The sequence below is a fragment of the Labeo rohita genome, chromosome 16 (assembly GCF_022985175.1).
Source record: "Labeo rohita strain BAU-BD-2019 chromosome 16, IGBB_LRoh.1.0, whole genome shotgun sequence".
Taxonomy (NCBI): Eukaryota; Metazoa; Chordata; class Actinopteri; order Cypriniformes; family Cyprinidae; genus Labeo; species Labeo rohita.
This window is the reverse complement of record NC_066884.1, coordinates 5,676,658-5,700,466: the sequence shown is the minus strand read 5'-3', so window position 1 is coordinate 5,700,466 and position 23,809 is coordinate 5,676,658. Positions and strand designations below refer to the sequence as shown.

Here is a 23,809-nt window from a genome sequence, read left to right as displayed (position 1 = left end):
GTAGTGCTGACAGCTGCCTCACCACACAAAGTCAGCTTTAATGCCACTTTAGCATTTGCAGCACCATCTCAAACTCTCAGCATAATTTCAGATCCTGCAGAAGCACCAGACACAAGCACAGATGCTCATCAGAGTGTAGCTGTTTATATATTAAAATGTATGCTTTAAATAAAATATGCTTTAAAGGTAAAAAAAAAAAAAAAAAAAAAGTTTCAAACGTTTTGGGTGAATGAAATATATTTCATCTATCTGTAGCTATAACTATATACACTACCAGTCAAAATTTTTTGAACAGTAAGATTTTTTATGTGTTTTAAAGAAGTCTCTTCTGCTCACCAAGCCTGCATTTATCTGATCCAAAGCACAACAAAAACAGTAAAAAATTTTAAATATTTGTACTATTTAAAATAACTGTTTTCTGTTTGAATATATTGTAAAATGTAATTTATTCCTGTGATTTCAAAGCTTAATTTTTAGCATCATTACTCCAGTCATACGATCCTTCAGAAATCATTCCAAGATTCTTATTATGATCTTATTACTAGCTGAGTAGATTTTTTTTTCAGGTTTCTTTGATGAATATAAAGTTCAGAAGAACAGCATTTATCTGAAATAGAAATCTTTTGTAACATTGTAATTGTCTTTATTATCATTTTCGATCAATTTAAAGCATCCTTGCTAAATAAAAGTATTCATTTCTATAATAATAATTTCTATATAATGTTACAAAAACTTTTTATTTCAGATATTTGCTGAGAAAAATGGCATCTTTCTATTTATCAAAGAATCCTGAAACAAATGTACTTAACTGTTTTAAAGTCCCCCGTAGTCAAAATTTTTATCCCCTAAAACTGATCTTTTATCATCAAAATGAAATATTTAAATGTTTTTTTCTTGTGAAAATAATTTTCTCATGCCTTAAAGGAGAAGTCCACTTCCAAAACATTAAAAATCCTTTTGTTACTGCTAGTGTATCTATATCTATCTGTGTACAGATATATAAGTATTCTTCTCAAATTAAAATATATATTTTGTCTTTTCCTTCAGTTGCCAATATGCAAAGAAAATACATTTTCTGTCTTTTGGGTGAAAGCAAAATGTGTTTTTAAAAATATATTTAGGACAGAATGGATACAAAATATATCACTAATACAGATTGATAGATATCTATATATTTCTGAATCAATTCTAAATGTTTGACTAATATAGACATAATATAAAATATAATATATACATAACATCTATATTAGAGATTAAAGGTTTCACTTCATTTCACTTCAGATGTTGCCTATATAGGCTGCAGACAGTAAGACAGCTTTTGAAACAAAGCCATTGTGTTTTGGTTGTTGGTGTGCTCAACTAGCTTCGCCAACAAGACCCAAGGTGTAAAATGATGTTAATCAGATGTGAAAGAGCAACATCTGAGGACTATCATTTTCCTTGGGTCATTCATATTGTATCCATGGCTGATTCACTGGTGTCTGTTTGCTGTGGCAGCACATCCATGCCAGCGGTGCCAGCAGCAGTCTGCTGTGGTGCTGCCGGGTGACGCCTGTCTGTGTTCACACCCGCAGTCACATGACCAGCTGGTGTCGGAGCTGTGAAAGAGTCATCAGTGTGAATTCACTCACCAAAGAAATCCTCGCATACGAACAAAAGACAAAATGATTTTGAGCTTTCAGGCACATAACAATGAAATGAAAATGTTCCATTCTATAAAAGCAGCACACCTTTGACATTTTAATCATATTTTGGCTTCAGTTCCAGAAATGTCATTTTACCCAACATACTGCTCTATCGGTCACTTTGATTTACTATCTTGTATGGAGTGTCACAGTGAGTCATTCTGATTGGGACAGGACGCTGGTATAGTTATTGATCCGCCTGTCTCTCTGTGTCTTTCTCTCGCAGGTCTAATTGTGTATCTGGGTATGATGGTGGGTGCCTTTGTGTGGGGAGGTCTGGCTGACAGAATCGGCCGCAGACAGACTCTTCTTATCTCTCTCTCCATCAACAGTGTCTTTGCTTTCTTCTCCTCCTTTGTCCAAGGATACAGCTCTTTCCTGTTCTGTCGTCTGCTCTCTGGTGTGGGGTAAATGCACACTTTACACCACCTACTCTCTTTTACACATAGATACATACATATACATATATACATATATATATATATAGATGTAGATAGGTAGATAGAGATAGATAGATAGATAGATAGATAGATAGATAGATAGATAGATAGATAGATAGATAGGTGGGTAAATATAACAAAAATTGGGACAGTGAGATTTTTAATATTTTGCAAAGTATCTTCTGCTCACTCTTCTGCTCATGCTAAAAATTCAGCATTGAAATCACAGGAATAAATTACATTTTAAAATATATTTAAATAGAACACAGTTACTTTAAATAGTAAAAAATTTTTTTGCTGTACTTTGGATCAAATAAGTGCAGGCTTGGTGAGCAAAACAGACTTCTTTAAAAAAACATTAAAGCTTTTGACTGCTATTGTATATAATTTACTTTTGCCCATTTTAAAATGCTATTTGAATTAGATTTTTTTTTTAATATTTTCAGTTGTCATAATTTTTATGTGCTTTTATGTGTTTAATTTTATGTGCTTTTGTCATTTTTATTACTTTTTGGGTTTTTAATGTTTAATGTATTAAAAATATTTTAGTAATAGTTTTAGTTTAGTTTTATTTTTGTAATACTAGAACTGCTACTTATTTTACTTCTGTTAGCTGTCAGGTCGCAGCATTTCAATTTAATATTTTTTTTATTTTATTTCAACTTTATTTCAGTTAACAGCAAAAAAAAATAGTTCTAGTTTTTGTTACCAATAACAACTATAAGATATATGTTTAGAAACTGTAAATGAATAAAAAAAATCTGGAGTATATTTCAAAAGAAAAATCTAAATTAGAAAGAAAAAGAAAATCTTTCTGCTTCATAATTTTTGTGTTTAATCAAGTGTGTTACTTGCTGTTTCTTTGTAATTTTAGAGTGAAAATTGTTTCATAACTAATAAATCCTACACAGAAGTAAATTCTACACCCATTTTTTCAGGATATATTATAAACTTGTTATGAAATATAGTGGAAGAATGCATTTTCTGAATGTATATAATTCATTAATAAATATTATATTTAAATACTCATTTCTGTAGGTGGCTTTTTAAACAAATGATTAATATGAAAATATAAAATATAATCTAATGATTCTGGAAATACCCCATATACTGGGTATATGACCATGTTTATTGGCAACATATAATTAAAGAAAAATAAAATAGTAATGACAACAGCAGAATTTGAATTTTTATTAGCTCAGTTCCAATTTGGAACATTATAATGGCAGGCAAAATATTACTCTATTATGTTTTAATATTAAATTAGATATTCTATTTTTAAAAAATGATGCACAGTATCCTAATACTGGAATCCCTCTCTGTCTCATCCTGTAGGATCGGTGGCTCTATTCCCATTGTGTTCTCGTATTACTCTGAGTTTCTGGCTCAGGAGAAGCGTGGTGAGCATTTGAGCTGGCTCTGCATGTTCTGGATGATTGGAGGCATCTACGCTGCTGCCATGGCCTGGGCCATCATTCCCCACTATGGTAACCATCATGCTCACGTTGTTTGGGTGGTGTGCTGTAGCTTAATGGTTAATTGATCTCAGCTGGTAGCTGAAAGGTTGTAGATCCATTAACTATCACCAATGTGCCCTTGAGCAGGACACTTAACCTCAGGTTACTCCAGAGGGGACTGAACCAGTAACATAAGATGGAGATGTCACAGAAAGTAAACCCATCAATTATCGCGTCATGTGGTGATCAATAGAAATTGTAGGGATGATCTGAAAAGTGGTTATAAATCTTATCAGTTTCTCTTCACAAGTATGACATGATTTTAACAACCTAGTTGCCATCAATACTTACCAGAAATATCAGTCACTTGAGCTTTCTGGTAACATTTTACTTAAAGCCTTTTTGTATAATGCATTATAATGGTATTAATAATGTACGTTGTAATGCATTATCTCATTATCTTGTGTGTTGTAATACATTATATCATTAACTTTTCATAAATAATTGTAACTAAATTTAAAATGCATTATATTTAATTTGTTTTAATGCATTATACTTTAAGAAGGTGTTACAGTGAATATATAAGTATTATAATGTATTATAACTGTGCTTGCAATTATTCATGAGATCAAACAGTGCATTATAAGGTCCATTAGAGGGCAGAATTAATGCATTAAAGCTACTTTTATAATGCATTATATATAAAGACTTTAAGTATGACCCGCTTTTTGTAATAATTAACCATGAAACATTGTCCAAATAATCCTGCTGCACAAACTGTGCCAGTCATGGCTTGGGTCATGATTGCTAATTATGATTGCTAATTATATGTGAATATTAATTATGCTCTGTTCCTCTGTTTTTATTTTTTTTATTTTTTTTTATTAGTTGGAAATAGTTGGTATTTTTAGCATTAACTCTTTCAAAAGTTTACAGTCAAAACTAAACTAAACTAAAATAAAATAAAATAAAATAAATTTACAATTAAATGAAATCGATTACTGTCAGTTGACTGTCATTAACATGAAAATGCATGAGAGGGCATTGCATTTAAGTCCTGTTTTTATTTGTTTAATTTGTATACTTCATTCAGGCTAATTACACTAATCTTGTGCACAAATTTCAGCTTTAACAGAATAAACAACATTAAACGTGTTGTAAATGCCACGTCATGTGAAGCTTTACTTTACTTTTGTTGATGTTAATTGAATTTTTTTGGCAACTGCATAAAGTATTATAATTGATTGATTCAATAAATTAAATAAATATAGGAATTTGACATAAAATATAAAACAAATACATGTAATATGGTAAAAACTGCTATTACAAAGGTAAAAATGAAAATTTTGCCCTGCTGGAAATCAGTTCCAGTAGGCAAATGGTGCACCCTGATTAAAAAAAGTTTGTTTCTGATTCATTGCAACTAGTTGAGTAATATATGCCCTTTCCCTTTAACCAGGCTGGAGTTTCCAGATGGGCTCAGCCTACCAGTTTCATAGCTGGCGAGTGTTTGTGCTGGTTTGTGCTTTCCCATCCGTCGCCGCTATCGCTGCACTGACCACCATGCCAGAGAGCCCACGCTTCTTCCTGGAGGTTAGTGACATCCCACATCCCGGCTTGGATCTGTGTTTTTTTGGTTCATGCTGTAGGAAAAACATGCCTAATAAGTTCCTAAATCAAAGATAATTTTGCTAAAATATGTGTGTTTTATCAGAACGGGAAACATGATGAAGCTTGGATGATTCTGAAGCAGGTCCATGACACCAACATGAGGGCCAAGGGCTACCCAGAGAGGGTTTTCTCTGTAAGTACCGCTAGATTCACCATCAGAAAGAACAAGAACGTTAGAACGAAAGGGATCTGTGGAAATTTTAATTTCTCAGTATGAATAAGAAATGAATTATGCAGCCACGCTAATGGGTTTCCATTTATCTGGTCGAACTGGAGTCAGATTGGCTTTCATGCACATTTAATGAAGGTCAATAAAGTTATTATTTAGATGTGAATTATTTTGGGAGTGTAAAGAACGTACTGTAATTGTTATATGGACCCTTTAAAAGTCTGCAGTGATTAGCATTGTAAATCTTAATCTGTTTGCTTGAATAGACACGGCTCACCTCTCATTGTCAAACCGTTAATATAGGCTATTCATGAGCAGATTGCCACCAATTAACTGCACAAAACTGAGAATATTAGTAAAGTATTAAGGCAAGTTTTGAAGCATGCTGTTAAATCCCCAGGTCACCACTATTAAGACGGTGAAACAGATGGATGAGCTGGTTGACATGGGTGGAGATGCTACAGCTTGGCACCAGCGCTGGAGGATCAAGCTGACCAACCTCTTTCATCAGGTAGAGTACGATAAACACTGCCAAAGTCACTGAAACGACAACTACCATATGAGATCTTGATTTCAAATCATCTAAAGAGGACATATTGTGTACTTTTGCACATTATTTTATATTAGTGAAAAAAATTTTTTACTACAGTTTTTGCAAAAATATTAAGCAGCACCAGGGATAGCAATTTTGTAAATTATAAAATAAAATAAAATAAAATATTAGATGAAAATCTTTTTTTAACATAAGTTAACTAACATAAGTTTATGTTGAAACACTAAAATTCCTAAATGGAAATAAATAAAAGCTAAAACTAAAATAAAAAATACACAGAACCTAAATAATAACATTTAAAAAGAACAGAGACTAATAAAAATGCAAAAGCACATAACAAAATTACAAAAAAAAAAAGAAAAAAAAAAAACACTAATATTAAAATAATAAATATAAAAGTTTGGGGTCAGTAAGATTGATTTTTATTTATTTTTTTTGTGATAGAAATGAAGACTTTTATTCAGAAAACATGCATTAAATTAATCAAAAGTGACATTTATAACGTTACAAAAGATTTCTATTTAAATGCTGTTCTTTTGAAATTTCTATTCATCAAAGAATCCTGAAAAAAATGTACCACAGTTTTTACAACAATATTACGCAGCACCAGGGTTGTGTTTAACTAAAACTAAAAAAATGTAAAACATTTGGAAATTATAAAATAAAATGAAATAAAATAAATATTAGATGAAAACCTTTAAAACTAAAACTAAAATAAAAAATAAACAGAACCTAAATATTAACATTTAAAAAGAAAAAATGCAAAAGCACATAAAAAATAAATTAAATTAAAATAATAAATATAAAAGTTTGGGGTCAGTAGGATTGATTTTTTTTTTTTTTTTTTTTGTGATAGAAATGAACACTTTCATGAACACTTTTATTCAGAAAACTTGCATTAAATTGATCAAAAGTTACAAAAGTACAACTGTTTTCAACATTTTTAATAATATTAAATATTTTTTGAGAACCAAGGATCATTTCTGATTGATGCATGTACAACTTAGATTTCCATAAATCACTGAAATCACACTGAAGTGTGTCTATAGTGCATCACACTGTTAGAAAATCCTGTTTTCCCATTGTTTATCTTGGGTTTTCAGGTGTGGAGCAACTTCCTGACAGTGTTTAATCCAGAGTACCGGAGGATCACCTACATGATGATGGCCGTGTGGTTTTCCATGTCCTTCAGGTAAACTACACAGAACAACTTGCATTTCCCAACCCATCCTACGACTTGTCCCTCTGCATCATTTCATGTCTGGTTGCTCTCTGTCTCCAGCTACTATGGATTGACTGTTTGGTTCCCCGACATGATCAAATACCTGCAGAAACAAGAATACTCCTCACGCACAAAGGTCTTCATCAAAGAGAAAGTGGAGCATGTGACCTTTAACTTCACCCTGGAGAACCAGATCCACCGGAATGGAGAGTACTTCAACAACAAGTAAGAGCTGCTCACAGGCACTATGCCAAACATATTTCAGTAAATAGGCCTGACCTTTCTATGAAAGGTGAATTGTGTTGTGACATTTTCTTGCTTTTTAAAGGCATATTCCAGATTAAATGCAATTTATGTGTGATAGAATGACACAACAACCTTGTCTTTTGAGCATGCCTCTGTTTTTCTTATATTTATGGCAGAATTCACCTACTGTAGGACAATGAAAATTGGTTGCTATTAGCGTTTTAGTAAAAGAAGTTTTAAAATGTACCATGCAATATTTGATTTCTGTTCGAAAGCCTAGTCAGTTGCCTACCAAGATATTTATTAATATTAAAAATATTTATTATTTTTAATAGCAATTTAAGACATTGAATGTGTGAAGACAGCCTTTTTGGGCCAAAATCTAAGGCAGCATTTTTCATTTTATTTTATTTTATTTTATAATTTACAAAATTGCTTTTAATATTTTTAATAGCAATTTAAGACACTGAATGTGTGAAGACAGCCTTTTTGGGCCAAAATCTAAAGCAACGTTTTTGTTTTTTTTTTAATTTACAAAATTGCTTTTAATATTTTTAATAGCAGTTTAAGACACTGAATGTGTGAAGACAGCCTTTTGTGGGCCAAAATCTAAGGCAGCATCTTATGCATGTGTATTATTATTTTTTTTTTTTCAGCTTTTATTTATTTCCTTTTAGTCATTTTAGTGCTTCAGCATAAACTTATGTTGGTTAACTTATGTTAAAAAGGTTTTCATCTAAAATGTATTATTTTATTTTATTTTATTTTATTTTATTTTATTATTTATTTTATTTTATTTTATTTTAAATGTGCATTGCTTTTAATATTTTAATAACAATTTAAGACATTGTGTGAAGACAGCCTTTTTGGGCCAAAATCTAAGGCAGCATTTTTTATTTTATTTTATTTTTACAAAATTGCTTTTAATATTTTTAATAGCAATTTAAGACATTGAATGTGTGAAGACAGCCTTTTTGGGCCTAAATCTAAGGCAGAATTTTTTATTTTATTTTATTTTATTTTATAATTTACAAAATTGCTTTTAAAATTTTTAATAGCAATTTAGGACACTGAATGTGTGAAGACCAAAATCTAAGGCAGCATCATATGCATGTGTATTTTTTGTATTAGTTACAGTAACAACCCTGATCATACTGTATATATATCGTTTTTCAGAAAGACAATCCCAGAGCTTGTTGCTAAAAATCATGCGATGGCAGAGTTGTGAGAAATACATTTCTTTCAGGTGGATGCCTGTAAAACACCTCACTAGAGTTTTGAACAGAGCAATTGTCCCTCAGAAGCTTTCATGCGAAGCCTGTGATAGTGTGATCACCCTCCAGCCCTTTTATGAAACCATTAATCAGTCTGTGTCCTACAGTTTTGTTTAAATAATGTGTCCCAATTATCAGCAGCTGTTCCACTTCAGCTCGATTTGTGGGAAAGACTTTATCTAGTTTATGTTTAGCTAATCAGGAATGCGGTTTTATATACAAGCTAATCTCTCTAATCAGTCTTATCTGCTAATGCTTTTAGTATGTTAACCATGCGGTTTTAATTTCATGAAGTATATATATGGATTTGTCCCAACATGCACAATATATCCAGTAGCAATGACTCAAAATCACAAACGAAATCTGTTTAATATCTTAATTGTTTCTCCATAAATAGCTTTGAGATTAAATAGAGACCAGATGGAGACTTTTACTTTGGTTTCTCACTGTATATTTTTTTATTTATGCTACAATAGTTTAGGAGAAGCATTTAAAAATACACTACCAGTCAAAAGTTTTTGAACAGTAAGATTTTTAATGTTTTTTAAAAGTTTTTAAAGTTTCTTCTGCTCACCAATGCATTTATTTGATCCAAAGTACAGCAAAAACAGTCTTTTTTTTTCCTACTAAAAGTAACTGTTTTACATCTTAAAAAGTTATTTGTTCCTGTGATTTCAAAGCTGAATTTTTAGCATAATTACTCCAGTCACATGATCCTTCAGAAATCATTCTAATATTCTGATTTAACATAAAAATATGTTATATAAAAATATATATGTGTAGTGTTACAAAAGCTTTTTAATTCAGATAAATGTTGATCTATGATTCTTTCTGTTCATCAAAGAATCCTGAAAAAATGTACTGAATTGTTTTAAATATTGATAATAATAATTGAAAAAAAAAATCCTCTTGAAGAGCAAATCAGCATATTAGAATGATTTCTGAAGGCTCATGTGACACTGAAGACTGGAGTAATGATTTTGAAAATTTTAGCTTTGATCACAGGAATAAATTACATTTTAAAATATATTCTAATAGAAACCAGTTATTTTAAATAGTAAAACTATTTCACAATATTCCAGCTGTATTTGCTGTATTTTGGCTCAAATAAATCCAGGGTTGGCGAGCAGAGGAGAATTGTTTAAAAAAACATTAAAAATCTTACTGTTTAAAAACTGGTTTCTATATTTTTTATTTGGCTTGTACTGTATTTCGTCTTTGTTGTAGTTTGTTTTATTGTTTTGGTGCTTAATATTATTTATTTTTATCTGTTTGATGTCTAATGTTTCATGTTTAAAATGTGTTTTTGGTGATTGCATTATCCTTTATCTTATTATCTTTACATTGTGTATTTATATTTGGGCCTCTTTGTAGAAGCGAAATGATTTTTGAATACCTCTAAGCGAATCTTTTTTTTTTTGCCATTAAAGGTTCTTGAATCTAAAGATGAAGTCTATGGTATTTGAAGACTCCCTGTTTGAGGAATGCTACTTTGAGGACATCACATCAAGCAACACCTTCTTTAAAAACTGCACCTTCATCTCCACCCTCTTCTACAACACTGGTGAGAAGACCACAGGTTTCACCCTCCCGGCTATAAGCAAATATAGCACTACTGTTGAATGTGCAACTGACACATTGAGCTGTATATAGTCGTTTCAGCTTTGATCCTTCAAAAGAAGACACTCGTATGACATGTTTTTCTTCGGGTAAAATGGCTCCAGTTTCTCAAGCTATTAAATGCATTGAAAATGTTTCAGGTATCCTAGCAACACCAGCTCAGATTCTTCCTCTGCCTGTCTGTGAAGGAATGACAATCTGCTTTTCCCGATTCAGTCGTGCTGGGCGTTCATGATTGTTTCTCTGAGCAGCTTGCAAATGAATGATGAGGCTATGAAACAAAGGCTTTGTTCCAAAACCTACCTAGACAGAATTTTTACGTTTGCACGAATGCATTAGCAGATGCTTTTATCCAAAGCAACTTCCATTGCATTAAATAGTCACCATCAATCACCCTGTTGATTCTTAAAGTAGTTTGACCTATAAGTGCTTACCTACTTAAGCCAGTGTAATGTAGGAATATCTGCTGCTTTGGTTAACAAGAGCCCTCATTTGCTTCCAGACTTGTTCAAGTACCGGCTGATCAACAGCAAACTCATCAACAGCACTTTTCTGCATAACAAAGAGGGCTGTATGCTGGATTTCAGTGATGAGAACAATGCATACATGATCTACTTCGTCAGCTTCCTTGGCACACTTGCCGTCCTGCCTGGGAACATCGTGTCTGCTTTGCTCATGGACAAGATTGGACGTCTAAGAATGCTGGGTAAGAAAAACAAGTTGCATAAGTGCTGAGCAATTTTTGGAGCTCAGAATAAGGTCTTTTTTAAAATAATAAACATCTCCTTTCACTTTACAGCGGGTTCCAGTGTGATTTCCTGCGTCAGCTGCTTCTTCCTGTCATTTGGAAACAGTGAATCTGCTATGATCGCCCTGCTCTGTCTATTTGGGGGCATCAGCATTGCGTCGTGGAATGCCCTGGATGTGCTAACGGTGGAGCTGTACCCCTCGGACAAAAGGTGGGGCAAGCTTATATTTCTGTGATTATTGTGCATCTATCACAATTGTCCCCTTTTCTCTTTGCATGTGTATTAAACAGTGATCTCAATACATATTTGGGCACTTACATCACTTTAAAATGTATAATTGTCAAGGAATTGGACAGAAGTGTTTTCATACTGTGTAAAATAATTAGAAAGATGAATAGATCAGAAGTATGCCAGTAATTCTGTGCTGCATTGCCTCTGCAGTGCAGATCAAATACATCATAATTTAGGGAATATCTAAAAATTCTCAGTCAAAATGAATGAAGTCTCAGTGGCTCTGCCACAAAGTGCTATGCATTATTTCTAAGAAAACATGTTGACAGTGCCTGCTTAACAGTGTGTGCTCTTTAGCACCCCCAAGAGTTCAATCACTGAACAAACACTTGATTTCAAAAATGTTTTTCAGATTGACAGATGCTGGAGTTCTTAGGCATATTACACTCGTAAAAATAAAGGTTCCAAAAGGAGGTTTTTGCAGCAGTGCAACCATTTTAGGGGAACCTTTTGGTTAACAGTTCTTAAAAGAGACATTTGTTCTTAGTGTAAAGTACACTTTAATATTCAAATTAACCTATTTCCAGTATTAAGAAGCTATTGTGCAATAGAAATGTTACATGGATGTTAAAGGTTCTTTATGGAACTACAAATGCCAATAATGAACCTTTATTCATGAACATTTATACGGGTGTAGAATAATTTCTGAAGGAGTAATGATGCTTAAAATTCATCTTTGCCATCACATGAATAAAATACATTTTAAAATATATTCAAAATAGGAAAAATGTTATTATAAATTGTAATGATATTTCACAAAATTACTGTTTTTACTGCCTGTAAAGACTGCCGTTCAAAAGTTTGGGATCAGTAAGATTTTTTATGTTCATCAAGGCTATATCTATTTGATACTGTAAATTTGTGAAATATTGTTTCAATTTAAAATAACAGCTTTCTATTTTAATATGCTTTAAAATATAATTTATTCCTGTGAAGCAAAGCTGAATTTACAGCATCATTACTCCAGTGTTCAGTGTCACATGATCCTTCAGAAATCATTCTAATATGTTGATTTATAATCAGTGTTGGAAACAGTTGTGCTCCTTAAGATTTTTTGGGACCTGTGATACTTTTTTCAGCATTGTTTGACAAATAAAAAGTTAAAAAATAACAGTGTTTATTAAAAATACATATTTTATGTTAATATGCACTACTATTCAAAAGTTTGGGGTCTTTTTTTTTTTTTTTAAAGAAATTAATACTAATTATTTAATTTTATTTTAACTTCAGCAAGTATGTGTTAAATTGATAAAAAGTTCCATTTAACACATACTTGTGGAAGTTAAAATAATTTTTTATTAAAAAGTGATCGTAAAGACTTACATTGTTAGAAAAGATTGATTTTGACTAAATGCTGTTTTTTAACTTTTTTTCACCAAAGAATCGAAAAAAAAAAATTATCACAGGTTCCAAAAAAATATTAAGCAGCACAACAGTTTCAACACTGATATTAAATCAACATATTAGAATGGATCATGTGACATTGAAGACTGGAGTAATGGCTGATTAAAATTCAGCGCTGCGTCACAGAAATAAATTATATTTTAAAGTATATTAAAATAGGAAACCAATATTAGAAATTGCAATAATATTTCACAATATTACGTTTTTTTTGTTTGTTTGTTTTTTTCATATTTTTTTATCACATAAATACAGCCTTGATGAGCATAAGAGACTCCATTAAAAGAAAAGTTCACTTTCAGTGAAAATGTTTTTTTTTTTTTTTCAGTCGTAATGAGATTATGTTTTTTTAAGGAAAACATTTCAGGATTTCTCTCCATATTGCTGACTTCCGAGTTTGAATTTTCTAAAATACAGTTTCAATGCAGCTTCAAAGGGCTCTAAATGATCCCAGCTGATGAAGAAGGGTCTTATTTAGCAAAATGATCAGTTATTTTCTAAAAAAATTTATATACTTTTAACCTCAAATGCTCATCTTGTCTAGCTCTGCATGAACTCTGTGTACTCCGGTTCAAGACAAGACAGTTAGGGTATGTCGAAAAAAACCCCCATCTCATTTTCTCTTCCAGCTTCAAAATCGTCCTACATCGCTGCAGAAGTACCGACCCAGTGTTTACAAAGTGAATGTACAAAGAAGATCAAACACCCCTTACAAAAAAAGGTAAAAAAGCGATGTAGAACGATTTTGAAGTTGGAGAAGGAAATGAGGTGGGAATTTTCAGATATACCCTAACTGTCTTGAACCGGAATACACAGAATTCACGCAGAGCTAGACAAGGTGAGCATTTGAGGTTAAAAAGGATATAAATTGTCATTTTTTCAAAATAAATAATTGTTTCGCTGGAAAAGACCCGTCTTCCTCAGCTGGGATCATTTAGAGCCCTTTGAAGCTGCATTTAAACTACGTTTTGGAAGTTCAAATTCATTGGCATAATAGAAGTCCATTTTATGGAGAGAAATCCTGAAATGTTTTCCTCAAAAAACATCTCTTTACGACTGAAGAAAGAAAGACATGAACATCTTGGATAACAAGGGGGTGTGTAAATTATCTGTAATTTTTTGTTCTGGAAGTGACCTTTCATTAGAATTTCATTACAGACAGATTCATTTTATGCAATTTTTCATCTTTTCCTCCTTTTACACAGAACTACAGCCTTCGGCTTTCTGAACGCCCTCTGTAAGTTAGCTGCAGTTCTGGGCATCAGCATCTTCCAGTCGTTTGTGGGCATCACTAAAGCGGTGCCCATCCTCTTCGCGTCGGGGGCTTTGGCTGCAGGAAGCTTCTTGGCTCTCAAGCTCCCTGAGACTCGCGGTCAGGTGCTTCAATAGTGCAGCGTTCCAGCATGCAGGTGGCGGCGTTTGAGTTTGACCCTGTCCGTGAGTGAGCAATGCTGGAAGCAGCCGAAAACAAATCCTACATTTACAGATATCCTCCAATATGTGCAATGGTATTATTATTTCAATTTAGTTTGATTTCATTCAGATCTACACGTATAGATATGTTCCCTGCTGATGTCTCACTGTCAGGAATATCGGAAACCCAGTGTGTATGTGTGCGTGTGTAGAAAACTGCCATGTTAAACACATTCCAGCTTTACGTTATGGAACGAATGTGAAATTTAACATGTTCATTTTGACTTTCCCTTTAATCTTCATCCAAGCCATCACGTGATTTGAAAACCATCACTGAGGACCCGTGAAATCAGTAGGTAGATATATTTGAATGGACAGTGTTGATTTAGTGGTGCTGGTGATGGTTATTGTTGTTGCTTTACTCTAGTCCGTTGTGTCCCAAAAACGTAAAAAGCGTGCAATGCCGCAAACGTCTGCAATATCGGCTCAAGCACTCCTCACTTTTTAGATGTTTTAATGCATTAACATTGATGTCATTTTTGACTCATTTTTGGTTTTACTCCATCTGAAGAATTAGGTCGTTCTTTCAAAATGTCTGATTATCGACGGTGTTGTGCATGCAACGAAGCGTGACGATTCATAAGAATATGCTTGTGAACATAACTGATGAAAGTGGTCTGTATTACCTATGATGTAAAATATGAGATAAGTGACATGATGGGTTGTCATTTGTATGGTTTAGTATGCCATTGTTCATCTTTGAGATCCAGAGTAGTTTCAGTTGCGTCGCTTTTGAATGTGCGCAAACATCGACACGAAGGTTACATCGCCCCGTTTTCATACGAAAAAATCCATGGGAAAAAACTAAAGGAAAAAATAAACAAACGAAGCACAATGTGATTTGATTAAACTGTCAAAACAATAGTTTATTTTGATGATTATGTAAATTATGTATTGAATATAAATATATAAAAATTAGCTGTAATTCAAGTCTGTCTGTTTGAACACTCAAACTATTATTAAATATACAAACATATATATATATATAAGAAAAGATATTTACATGTTCAAATGTTGAACTAGTCTCAACATGTCTTAGATAGATTCCATTTGATGTATGTATATACAGTTTATCTGTTCATTAAGGGATTTTGTTTTTTTATCAAAGCAAATATATTAAAAAATGACTGGACAAGTCAATCCACTGATTTGCAGCACACACAAACGCCCTCCTTTAAGTTTTCTCTTGTGTTCTTGTAAAGAAACAGAGGTATCCGTCTGTGTGTGGGTACGTGTGTAAGTACGGAAGTATGTGTGCTTGCATGTGAAACGTTGAGTGTTCTCTGAATATTTGTATTTATTTATATAACTGTTTATGAGAGTTTGATTTTATAGTATTTTTTACTTTGAGTATCTGTAGAAACAGATGTAGTGCCACATGCAGGGTGAATTTTTTGCTGTATCATTGTTGACCTGATGTTCAATTCTTTGGTGACTTGGTAGCAGTAACTGAATATAGCATCAAAAAAAAAAGAAGCGAAAACCCAATGGATTTTAAAAATGAAGCATTTGATAGGAAGCAAAAACCAAGGATATTCCATTCTGCTACATTTTACCAAGCACAATTAATACTGGAAAACTGGTATAAATAACCAGATAATGAAGCAAAAAATTCTGAGAAGACAAAACCCCATTTGGCTGGAAGCTATGTTTCAGCCCTGTTGCTTGTAAACACAGCCAGCGCTTACACAAAAACGTCTTTTGGTGTCATTCAACGTTCTTTACTGCCATTTTGTAGGATAGCAGCCATATTATGTGCTCAGAGTAGACACACAATACAACCAACCATTTTTAGATTTAAAAACACTTCAACCAAAGCGGTTACCGAACTTAAACTATTAATTTTAGGCACAAATATAAAATGTTTATAACAGCCTTACAGCTCATTTCAATTGGAGAAAAAGTAGAAACTGCCATCCCTGCCGTGACCGTCTGTCACCAGTAGTGTCACAGATGCTGTAGTGACAATCTTTACGTGTGCCATGTGTGACCGTGCGCATCTTTAATTGCCAAATATTTTCTACGTCCTCTGTTTGTATTGGCAGATCTCACATCACGGCATAGACAAAAATGTGATTTGAAAAAAGCAGGATCCAAGCAGACAAAAGATTCTGAAAAACAACCGTTTTGAGGCTTACAGACATATCTCTCTCAATCAGGTGTTTTACTAAGATGGGACGCGCTTAACGCTCTTGCAAACGTTTAAAACGAACCGGAAGCTGGTTGCGATTTAAAGAATGCTTGAAAACGCTAACTATTAAAGATTTGGTTGGTCAGTAAACTAGATAATTGTTTGTACGCACATATATATAGAACATCTTCGATGTCACTGTCAAAACGGCCCATCGAAAGCATTTCCAAACGGTCCTGCAGTTTGTAACCCTTCATATGGTCGCATCTCCAACGTGTAGCTGTTGTTCCCTTCATTGAATTACGATGAGTATGTCATAATTGCTGTTGTATGCTGTGAATTACAGTAACTAATCTCAGTGAAGCTATGACTTATCTGTGTACAAGCAGTCCTGGATTTGGTCCTCACTTCAGATTGTGTACTGGTTGGGTTTTGTTACAGGGTCTTTTGTATTTCTAAATGTGTTCACTTAGCAACAATCAATCTCGTGTGCAAAAAGAAATCAAAGCAATAAGTGGTAAACATGTTCGCTCTGCCCCCAAACTACTGGGCAAGAAAGCACACTAAAATATCCGCTGGCCATATTCGATGAAACAGCAGGCGAAAGAAAACAACAGGCCGACATCCGTGTACTCTACAAATATACCATAGGTCTTCTGATGCTTTTGTCAGTTTCAATGTATTGCCATAATTTAAATGTGACAGAGAGTTTATCACCTTATCATTGTACTGTGCTGTAGAGGTTGTAGATGTTTGTATGTAAATGAATAATTATGTGGAATAATAAAAACAAAAAGATAAAAATGTTGAACATGAGAAATAGAGTACTATTGTATGTTGTTCATTTTGTGATTTTTTTGTACATGAGAATGGAAATGTTGACATTATCGCTGAATATAGAGACTATTCCATCCTTACCAAAATGGTTCTGTATTACAGTTTGTGAGAGATTTACTTTGCGTTTTTTGACTCGTATTCTGGGGATCGGACTGCGCTTGTGCAGTTAAAACTGTCCCTCAATGGATTTAAAACATACATACGAATAATAAACAAATGGTATAATGCTTGAATAGATTATTGGAATTCTTCATGCACCACTCAGACAAACCTTATTTGAATACTGAAGAAAGTTCTGTCGTTGTTTACTCACCCGAATAGCTTCTTTTGTGAGACACAAACATAAGGTCTTCTGTTTCACAGAAGGTCCAAGACCTGATTTCCAGACAAATAAAAATACTTAGTTGCTGAGTTTGCCTATGTTTTGGAATCAGTGTATAAACATCCAGTACGTAGTTTGGCATACATACAATTAATGCAGTGGGCACAGCCATTTGTAAAGTTTATGGGTCAGGCTTTAATTCTCTATTGCATCCAGCTATTTTTAGCTGTACAAAACAACTCGTTTTGCTACTTAATATTGCAAATTGTTGTCTTACCATATTATTTTAATGTATTATCTTATTTATGAACACACTGGTTTGTAGTGCAAACGATTTTACTCTCACCTATAGGCTTACTTCTGCGTTGAAGAATAAGGTGGATAATTACACTCACAGACTTCAAATTTTGTTTTTGCGTCCGTTTAGCAAAATAAAATTAAGAAGATATAACTGGAAAAGGATTGACAGATTTATCTCTTTACACGTACATTAGTATACAGAATGCTTAAGCGTCTAGTTCTCAAGAAAGCAAATTGTGATTGGGGTGCCAAACAAGTCAAATTTTTATGTATACAGTTGAGGTCAAAACTTTACATACACCTTGCAGAATCTGCAAAATGTTAAAAATGTTAATGTTATTTTTCATTTAGTACTGATCTGAACAAGATATATCATATAAAATATGTTTACATATAGTTCACAAGAGAAAATAATAGTTGAATTTAATAAAATGACCCGTTCAAAAGTTTACATATATTTTACCTGAATGGTAACTGAAGTACCCACTGTTCTTCAGAAAAATCTTTCAGGTCCCACAGATTCTTTGGTGTTTCATCATTTTTGTGTATTTGAACCCTTTCCAACAATGACTGTATGATATTGAGATCCATTTTTACACTGAGGACAACTGAGGGACTCATATGCAACTATTACAGAAGGTTCAAACACTCTTGATGCATTAAGAGCCAAGGGTGTAAACTTTTGAACAGAATGAAGATGAGTACATTGTTGTTATTTTGCCTAAATATCATTTTTTTTTTTTATTTACTGCCCTTCAGAAGCTACAGAAAATACTTACGTTTCCCAGAAGTTGTTACCCTGATCCTTAAATTCCAAAAGTTTTCACCCCCAGACTCTTAATGCATTGTGTTTTCCTTCTAAAGCATCAGTGAGCATTTTAACCATCTGTAATAGTTGCATATGAGTCCCTCAGTTGTCCTCTGTGTGAAAAGATGGATCTCAAAATCATACAGTCATTGTTGGAAAGAGTCCAAATACACAAAAATGCTGAAAAACCAAAGAATAAGGATTTGAAAAGCAGCAGGCAGTGTAACTGATCAGGACAAACAAAAGACTCAGGAACAAATATAACTTAAAAAAGAAAAAAACACAGCTGTGGATCATTCAACAACACAGTATTAAGAATCAAGTGTATGTAAACTTTTGAACAGGGATATATTTTCATAAAGTCAACTATTGTTTTCTCTTGTGGACTGTAAACATATTTTATGTGAAATATCTTATTAAGATCAGTACTAAATAAAAAATAACATGCATTTTGTATGGTCCCTCTTATTTTGGTCAAATAATTAACATTTTGCAGATTCTGCAAGGTGTAGGCCTATGTAAACTTATGACCTCAACATTTAATATGTAGCCTTAATCTACAAGGCTAATGCTAAAATATAAAATAACAGTATTGTTGTCAACTTACGAAAACGTACCGTATGAAATCACTGTATAAACATTATGTAGAATTCAAACTTTATTAGGCTACACTTTAAATTTATGCAGTTGCTGTTTTAGAACCCTCAGGTAAATTCGAATTCTGTTCGTGAACGTTTATTTGGCGCCAAATTAAAATGCTGGCTCTGACTAAATTATAAGGTGTTGCGTTGTCTGAAAACGAGGTTGTTTATGTAATGACTAAAATAGAGGTAGAACAGTGCCACTGCCATCATAGCCTCATGTATCTGACGCAGGTTTCTGTGCAGCCGTTAGGCGGCAGTAATGTTATTTCAACCATTCGCCTTCTAAACAGTGAAAGAAGGATCTGCATGAAACGCTTCCTGTGTGTTATACGAAAACAACACGCTGGAGACGAAAGGTGAGTGAAAGAATTTGGACATTTGGTCATGCATTTTCTTTGTCACTTGTCACTGCGCTGAAGTTTGCTTACGTAAACCTGTGCAAGAAATTAAATGAAGTTTGCGGCTTAAATTAAACCATTTGTATAACATTTAGCCATTGCTAGAGTGATTAGAATGATTTCTGAAGGATCATGTGACACTACAGACTGTAGTAATGATGCTGAAAAATCAGCTTCCCATCACAGAAATAAATTGCATTTTTAAAATATATTCAAATAGAAAATGGTTATTTCAAATTGTAATAATATTTCACAGTTTTTCTAATTTTACTGTGTTTTTGAGCATTAAGACTTAATTAAAAGCATTAAAAAAATCATTTCTATCATTCTATCTGTCTATCTATAAACATAGACATCCATCCTTGTTGATAAAATCACAGAATCATATAAGTATGTTACAGAAGTCCTTATGAAGACAAATTGTGTTTGTGCTGCCAAATGACAACCTCAACAAATCACTCCCTGACAGAAATTTCTCATTAATCTTTGATGTTTTCCTGCAGCTGGTGTGGTTTGCGCCTGATGTTGTCCAGTGCTCTCCGCTGCCTGCGTCCCTCCACCTGCACCCTTGCCTTAACTAGACAGCTGACCTATCGCCGGCCCCACATGGGTCCTGTAGAGACCACAATACAGACCAAACTGACCCAGGCCCTCAAACCTGAGCACCTGGAAGTCATAAACGAGAGTCACATGCACGCCGTACCTGCTGGTTCAGAGTCCCACTTCAGAGTTCTGGTGGTGAGTCCTCAGTTTGAGGGTCTTTCGCTCTTGCAGCGCCATCGGCTTGTAAACGAGACTCTGAAGGAGGAGCTAAGCACCTGCGTTCATGCCCTTGCCATCCAGGCTAAGACGCCCCAGCAGTGGAGCAGCAACCCCAGCCTGGCCAAAAGCCCCCCTTGCATGGGAGGATCCAAGCATGATAACACAATGGCAGAGAAACTGAAGGCGGGTCGAGACTGACTGTCATTTCAAAAACAAGAAGTGTTGATGGATATTTAATATTATAATAATCAGATATGAAGTTAATCAGTTGGTGCCTCATGCATATTTCTCATCTGGAGCTGAGCGGGACTAATGCTTACAATTAATTTGCTTCATACAAACATTATTATTAGTAGTAGTAGTATAATGCAGTTTGTTCTTAATAACTTGGACTGGTTAGGTGTTATAATAAACATTATTTATGCTTAATTTACATCAGAGGGACATTTCTTTTATCAATTGAAATTAAAATGATTGTTAAATTTCTTTATTAATTTTTTTTTATTTCAAAATTAATGAAAACATTTAGTAAGGATAAGAAATAATATATAGTGCAGCCCTGCATCTTTCAGAAAAAAAAAAAACATTTCTGGTGATTTGCCAAAAAAAAAAAAAAATTAATTTGTTGATGAGTTCAAAAATATAAATAAAAACTTTCCTTTACCTACTTTTTTTTTTTTTTTCACAAAACAAGAATGAAAATCGTTCATTATTCATTATATATCAACTTCAACTTCAGTGCATTTATCAAAATAACAATATTAGTCAAATGTCAAAAGTTTTCATTTTCATGACTAAAAGAAATATTCAAAACATATTGTTTAATTTGCAATCCACAAAGGAATAAATAAATAAATGAACTTTTTCCCTGAATATTTTCTGTCGCTTTTTGGATGTACACCACCACTCAAAAGGTTTTTTTATTTATTTTTAATTTTTTTTCTGCTCACCAAGCCTGCATTTATTTGATCCAAAGCAATAACAGTAAAATTCTGAAATATTTTTACTATTTAAAATAACCGTTTCTATTTGAATATATTTTAAAATGTCATTTATTCCTGTGATTTCAAAGCTAAGTTTTTAGCATCATAAATTCAGTCACATGGTCCTTCAGATATCGTTCTAATATTCTGATTTGCTGCTAAAAAAAACAAAACATTTATTATTATTATTATGTTGAAAACAGCTGAGTAGATTTTTTTTCAGGTTTCTTTGATGAATAGAAAGTTCAGAAGATCAGCATTCATTTGAAATACAAATCTTTTGTAACATTATAAATGTCTTCATCACTTTTGATCAATTTAAAGCATCCTTGCTAAATAAATGTATTATTTTAATTAATACAAATCAGCATATTAAAATGATTTCTGAAGGATCATGTGACACTGAAGACTGGAGTAATGATGCTGTAAATTTAGCTTTGATCACAGGAATAAATTACATTTTAAAATATATTCAAATAGAAAGCAGTTATTTTAAATATTTCACAATTTTACTGCTTTTGCTGTACTTTGGATCAAATAAATGCAGACTTGGTGAGCAAAAGAGAATTCTTTAAAAAACATTTTAAAATATCTTACTGTTCAAAAACTTTTGACTGGTTGTGTAGTAAAACACCCACAGGTGTAGCAGAAAACATCTGGGTCATGTTTGCATTGTAATTTTTTCCTTCTGGCTTCTAAAACTGCATTGTATTATCTTGAATCTGTAGTGTTTGTACAGTAACTGGCAGAAGTGGTACCACCAGAGGGCAACAGAACACCAGAGTGCAGTTATATGTGTATAACATGACATCTGTGGAGTGCTGCCTCTTCCACTTGAAAATCACATCTGGTTATGTAATTGAATATAAGCAGAGATTCATTTGTGGCAAAACAAGCTTGATCTCTGTCTGACAACGCCAGAATTGGTTCTGGCGCTATCTATTTTTGTGGATCCCCCCACGTTAAATACATCTAAAAGAAGTTATTTATTTAGCAAAGCAGTGTGAAAATGATTAATTAAAGCAACAAATATAATATGTAAGCTCACAATCCTTATGTCAACTTTCATAATCTAATACCTAATACAAACATCAGGTTATAGAGGTGATGGAAATATGTTAAGCTTTTGTTATGCTTTTTTTTTTTTTTTTTTTTTTTTTTTTTTACTTAATTTATCAAGAGCACAGTAAAGTCTGCATACCAAATCTGTGTGCATTCTACCTTATTCTTGATCTGCTTGTTTTTATATGCATACCCAATAATTACTTACTACATGTATTTTGCCACAGAACTTAATTTATTATGTCAACTTAATTTATTGCATGACTGAAATGACTGAAAATTTTGGACAGGTCGACTGTTTCATTGTGTTCTAGTTTCATGTTTCTCATATCACAATATGTTCTTCTCAAATTCTCATATTTTTTAAACTCAAATGAATATTAAATGTCTATTTTTTTGTTTGTTTGGTAAGTATTGATGTAAAGTACCCAGTCATTATGTAAAAATTAACTTTCTCTTCGTGTCATGATCATGCTTTGTAATAATAATCGACTTACTGTGCATCTTAGTGATACTTAATCACTAGTAAATATTGACAATGAGGGAATTTTGTTATGAACATCTAGAGAATACGCTGTATGTTATAGAACCAGTTTGGCATTAAATATTGATGTACTCTATTATTCAAAAGTATGAGGTTATTAAGATTTTTTCAAATGATTTAAAGTTTCTTATGCACAACAAGGTTGCATTTATCTTATTAAAAATACAGTAAAAACAGCAATATTGCAAAATATTATTTCAAATTGAGAGAACTATTTTATATTTGAACATTTTTAAGCATAATTTATTTCTGTGATGCAAAGCTGAATTTTCAGCATTATTACTCCAGTCTTCAGTGTCACATGGTCCTTTAGAAAAGTCTAACATGCTGATTTGCTGCTCAAGAAACATTTTTTTATTAGTTTTCAAACTGTTGTGCTATTGTACAGCTGTGATACTTTTTTTTTTAGGATTTATTTATACATAATTTTACTGTATGTTTAATCCATTTAATGCATCATCAAAAAAAAAAAAAGAAATCTGACTGAACTTTTCTAAGTATAATTCATGTTATGCCTTCCTGAGATAGGTAGATGGTTTGTCATCAGTGATGAGGGGTCGCTGCTGGAAAAGTGGACAGAACTGTGTTTCATCACTTTAGTATGGAGTCAACAGAAGGTAAAATAGGTTTCCCTCCCGAGTTCCTCCATGCGGAACAGATGACTCCGATCACAAAGCCAGTGAGGAATCAGAACAACTGGTGTCGTCGTTTGGCTGGAAAAACAGCAACATGACCATTTTATGGCTCTGTCCATTAGAGAGAGCCCT

The 23,809-nt window shown here is 33.0% G+C and overlaps 2 protein-coding genes across 2 annotated transcripts in view; both read left to right on the top strand.

Annotated features, from left to right (window-relative positions):
* Positions 1-17,452, top strand: part of sv2a (synaptic vesicle glycoprotein 2A) — a 42,102-nt gene extending 24,650 nt beyond the window's left edge. Inside the window, exons 3-13 of the mRNA XM_051131541.1 lie at positions 1,912-2,092; positions 3,461-3,612; positions 5,042-5,175; positions 5,297-5,386; positions 5,823-5,933; positions 7,079-7,167; positions 7,258-7,422; positions 10,148-10,281; positions 10,840-11,043; positions 11,137-11,296; positions 13,984-17,452. Coding sequence (XP_050987498.1) covers positions 1,912-2,092; positions 3,461-3,612; positions 5,042-5,175; positions 5,297-5,386; positions 5,823-5,933; positions 7,079-7,167; positions 7,258-7,422; positions 10,148-10,281; positions 10,840-11,043; positions 11,137-11,296; positions 13,984-14,167 — 1,604 coding nt within the window. The 3' untranslated portion in view covers positions 14,168-17,452. The remainder of the gene's footprint in view (positions 1-1,911; positions 2,093-3,460; positions 3,613-5,041; positions 5,176-5,296; positions 5,387-5,822; positions 5,934-7,078; positions 7,168-7,257; positions 7,423-10,147; positions 10,282-10,839; positions 11,044-11,136; positions 11,297-13,983) is intronic.
* A 2,075-nt stretch (positions 17,453-19,527) lies between these two features.
* bola1 (bolA family member 1) lies at positions 19,528-22,601 on the top strand. Its single transcript, XM_051130446.1, has 2 exons — positions 19,528-19,649; positions 20,195-22,601. Exons 1-2 carry the CDS (start codon positions 19,600-19,602, stop codon positions 20,649-20,651), a joined length of 507 nt encoding a protein of 168 aa, XP_050986403.1. The 5' UTR covers positions 19,528-19,599; the 3' UTR covers positions 20,652-22,601.
* Positions 22,602-23,809: the final 1,208 nt, after the last annotated feature.

Coding starts and splice junctions, on each gene's coding strand:
- bola1 (XM_051130446.1), top strand. CDS start 19,600: ATGAAACGCTTCCTGTGTGTTATACGAAAACAACACGCTGGAGACGAA. Junction 19,650..20,194: donor CAACACGCTGGAGACGAAAG/GTGAGTGAAAGA, acceptor GTTTTCCTGCAG/CTGGTGTGGTTTGCGCCTGA.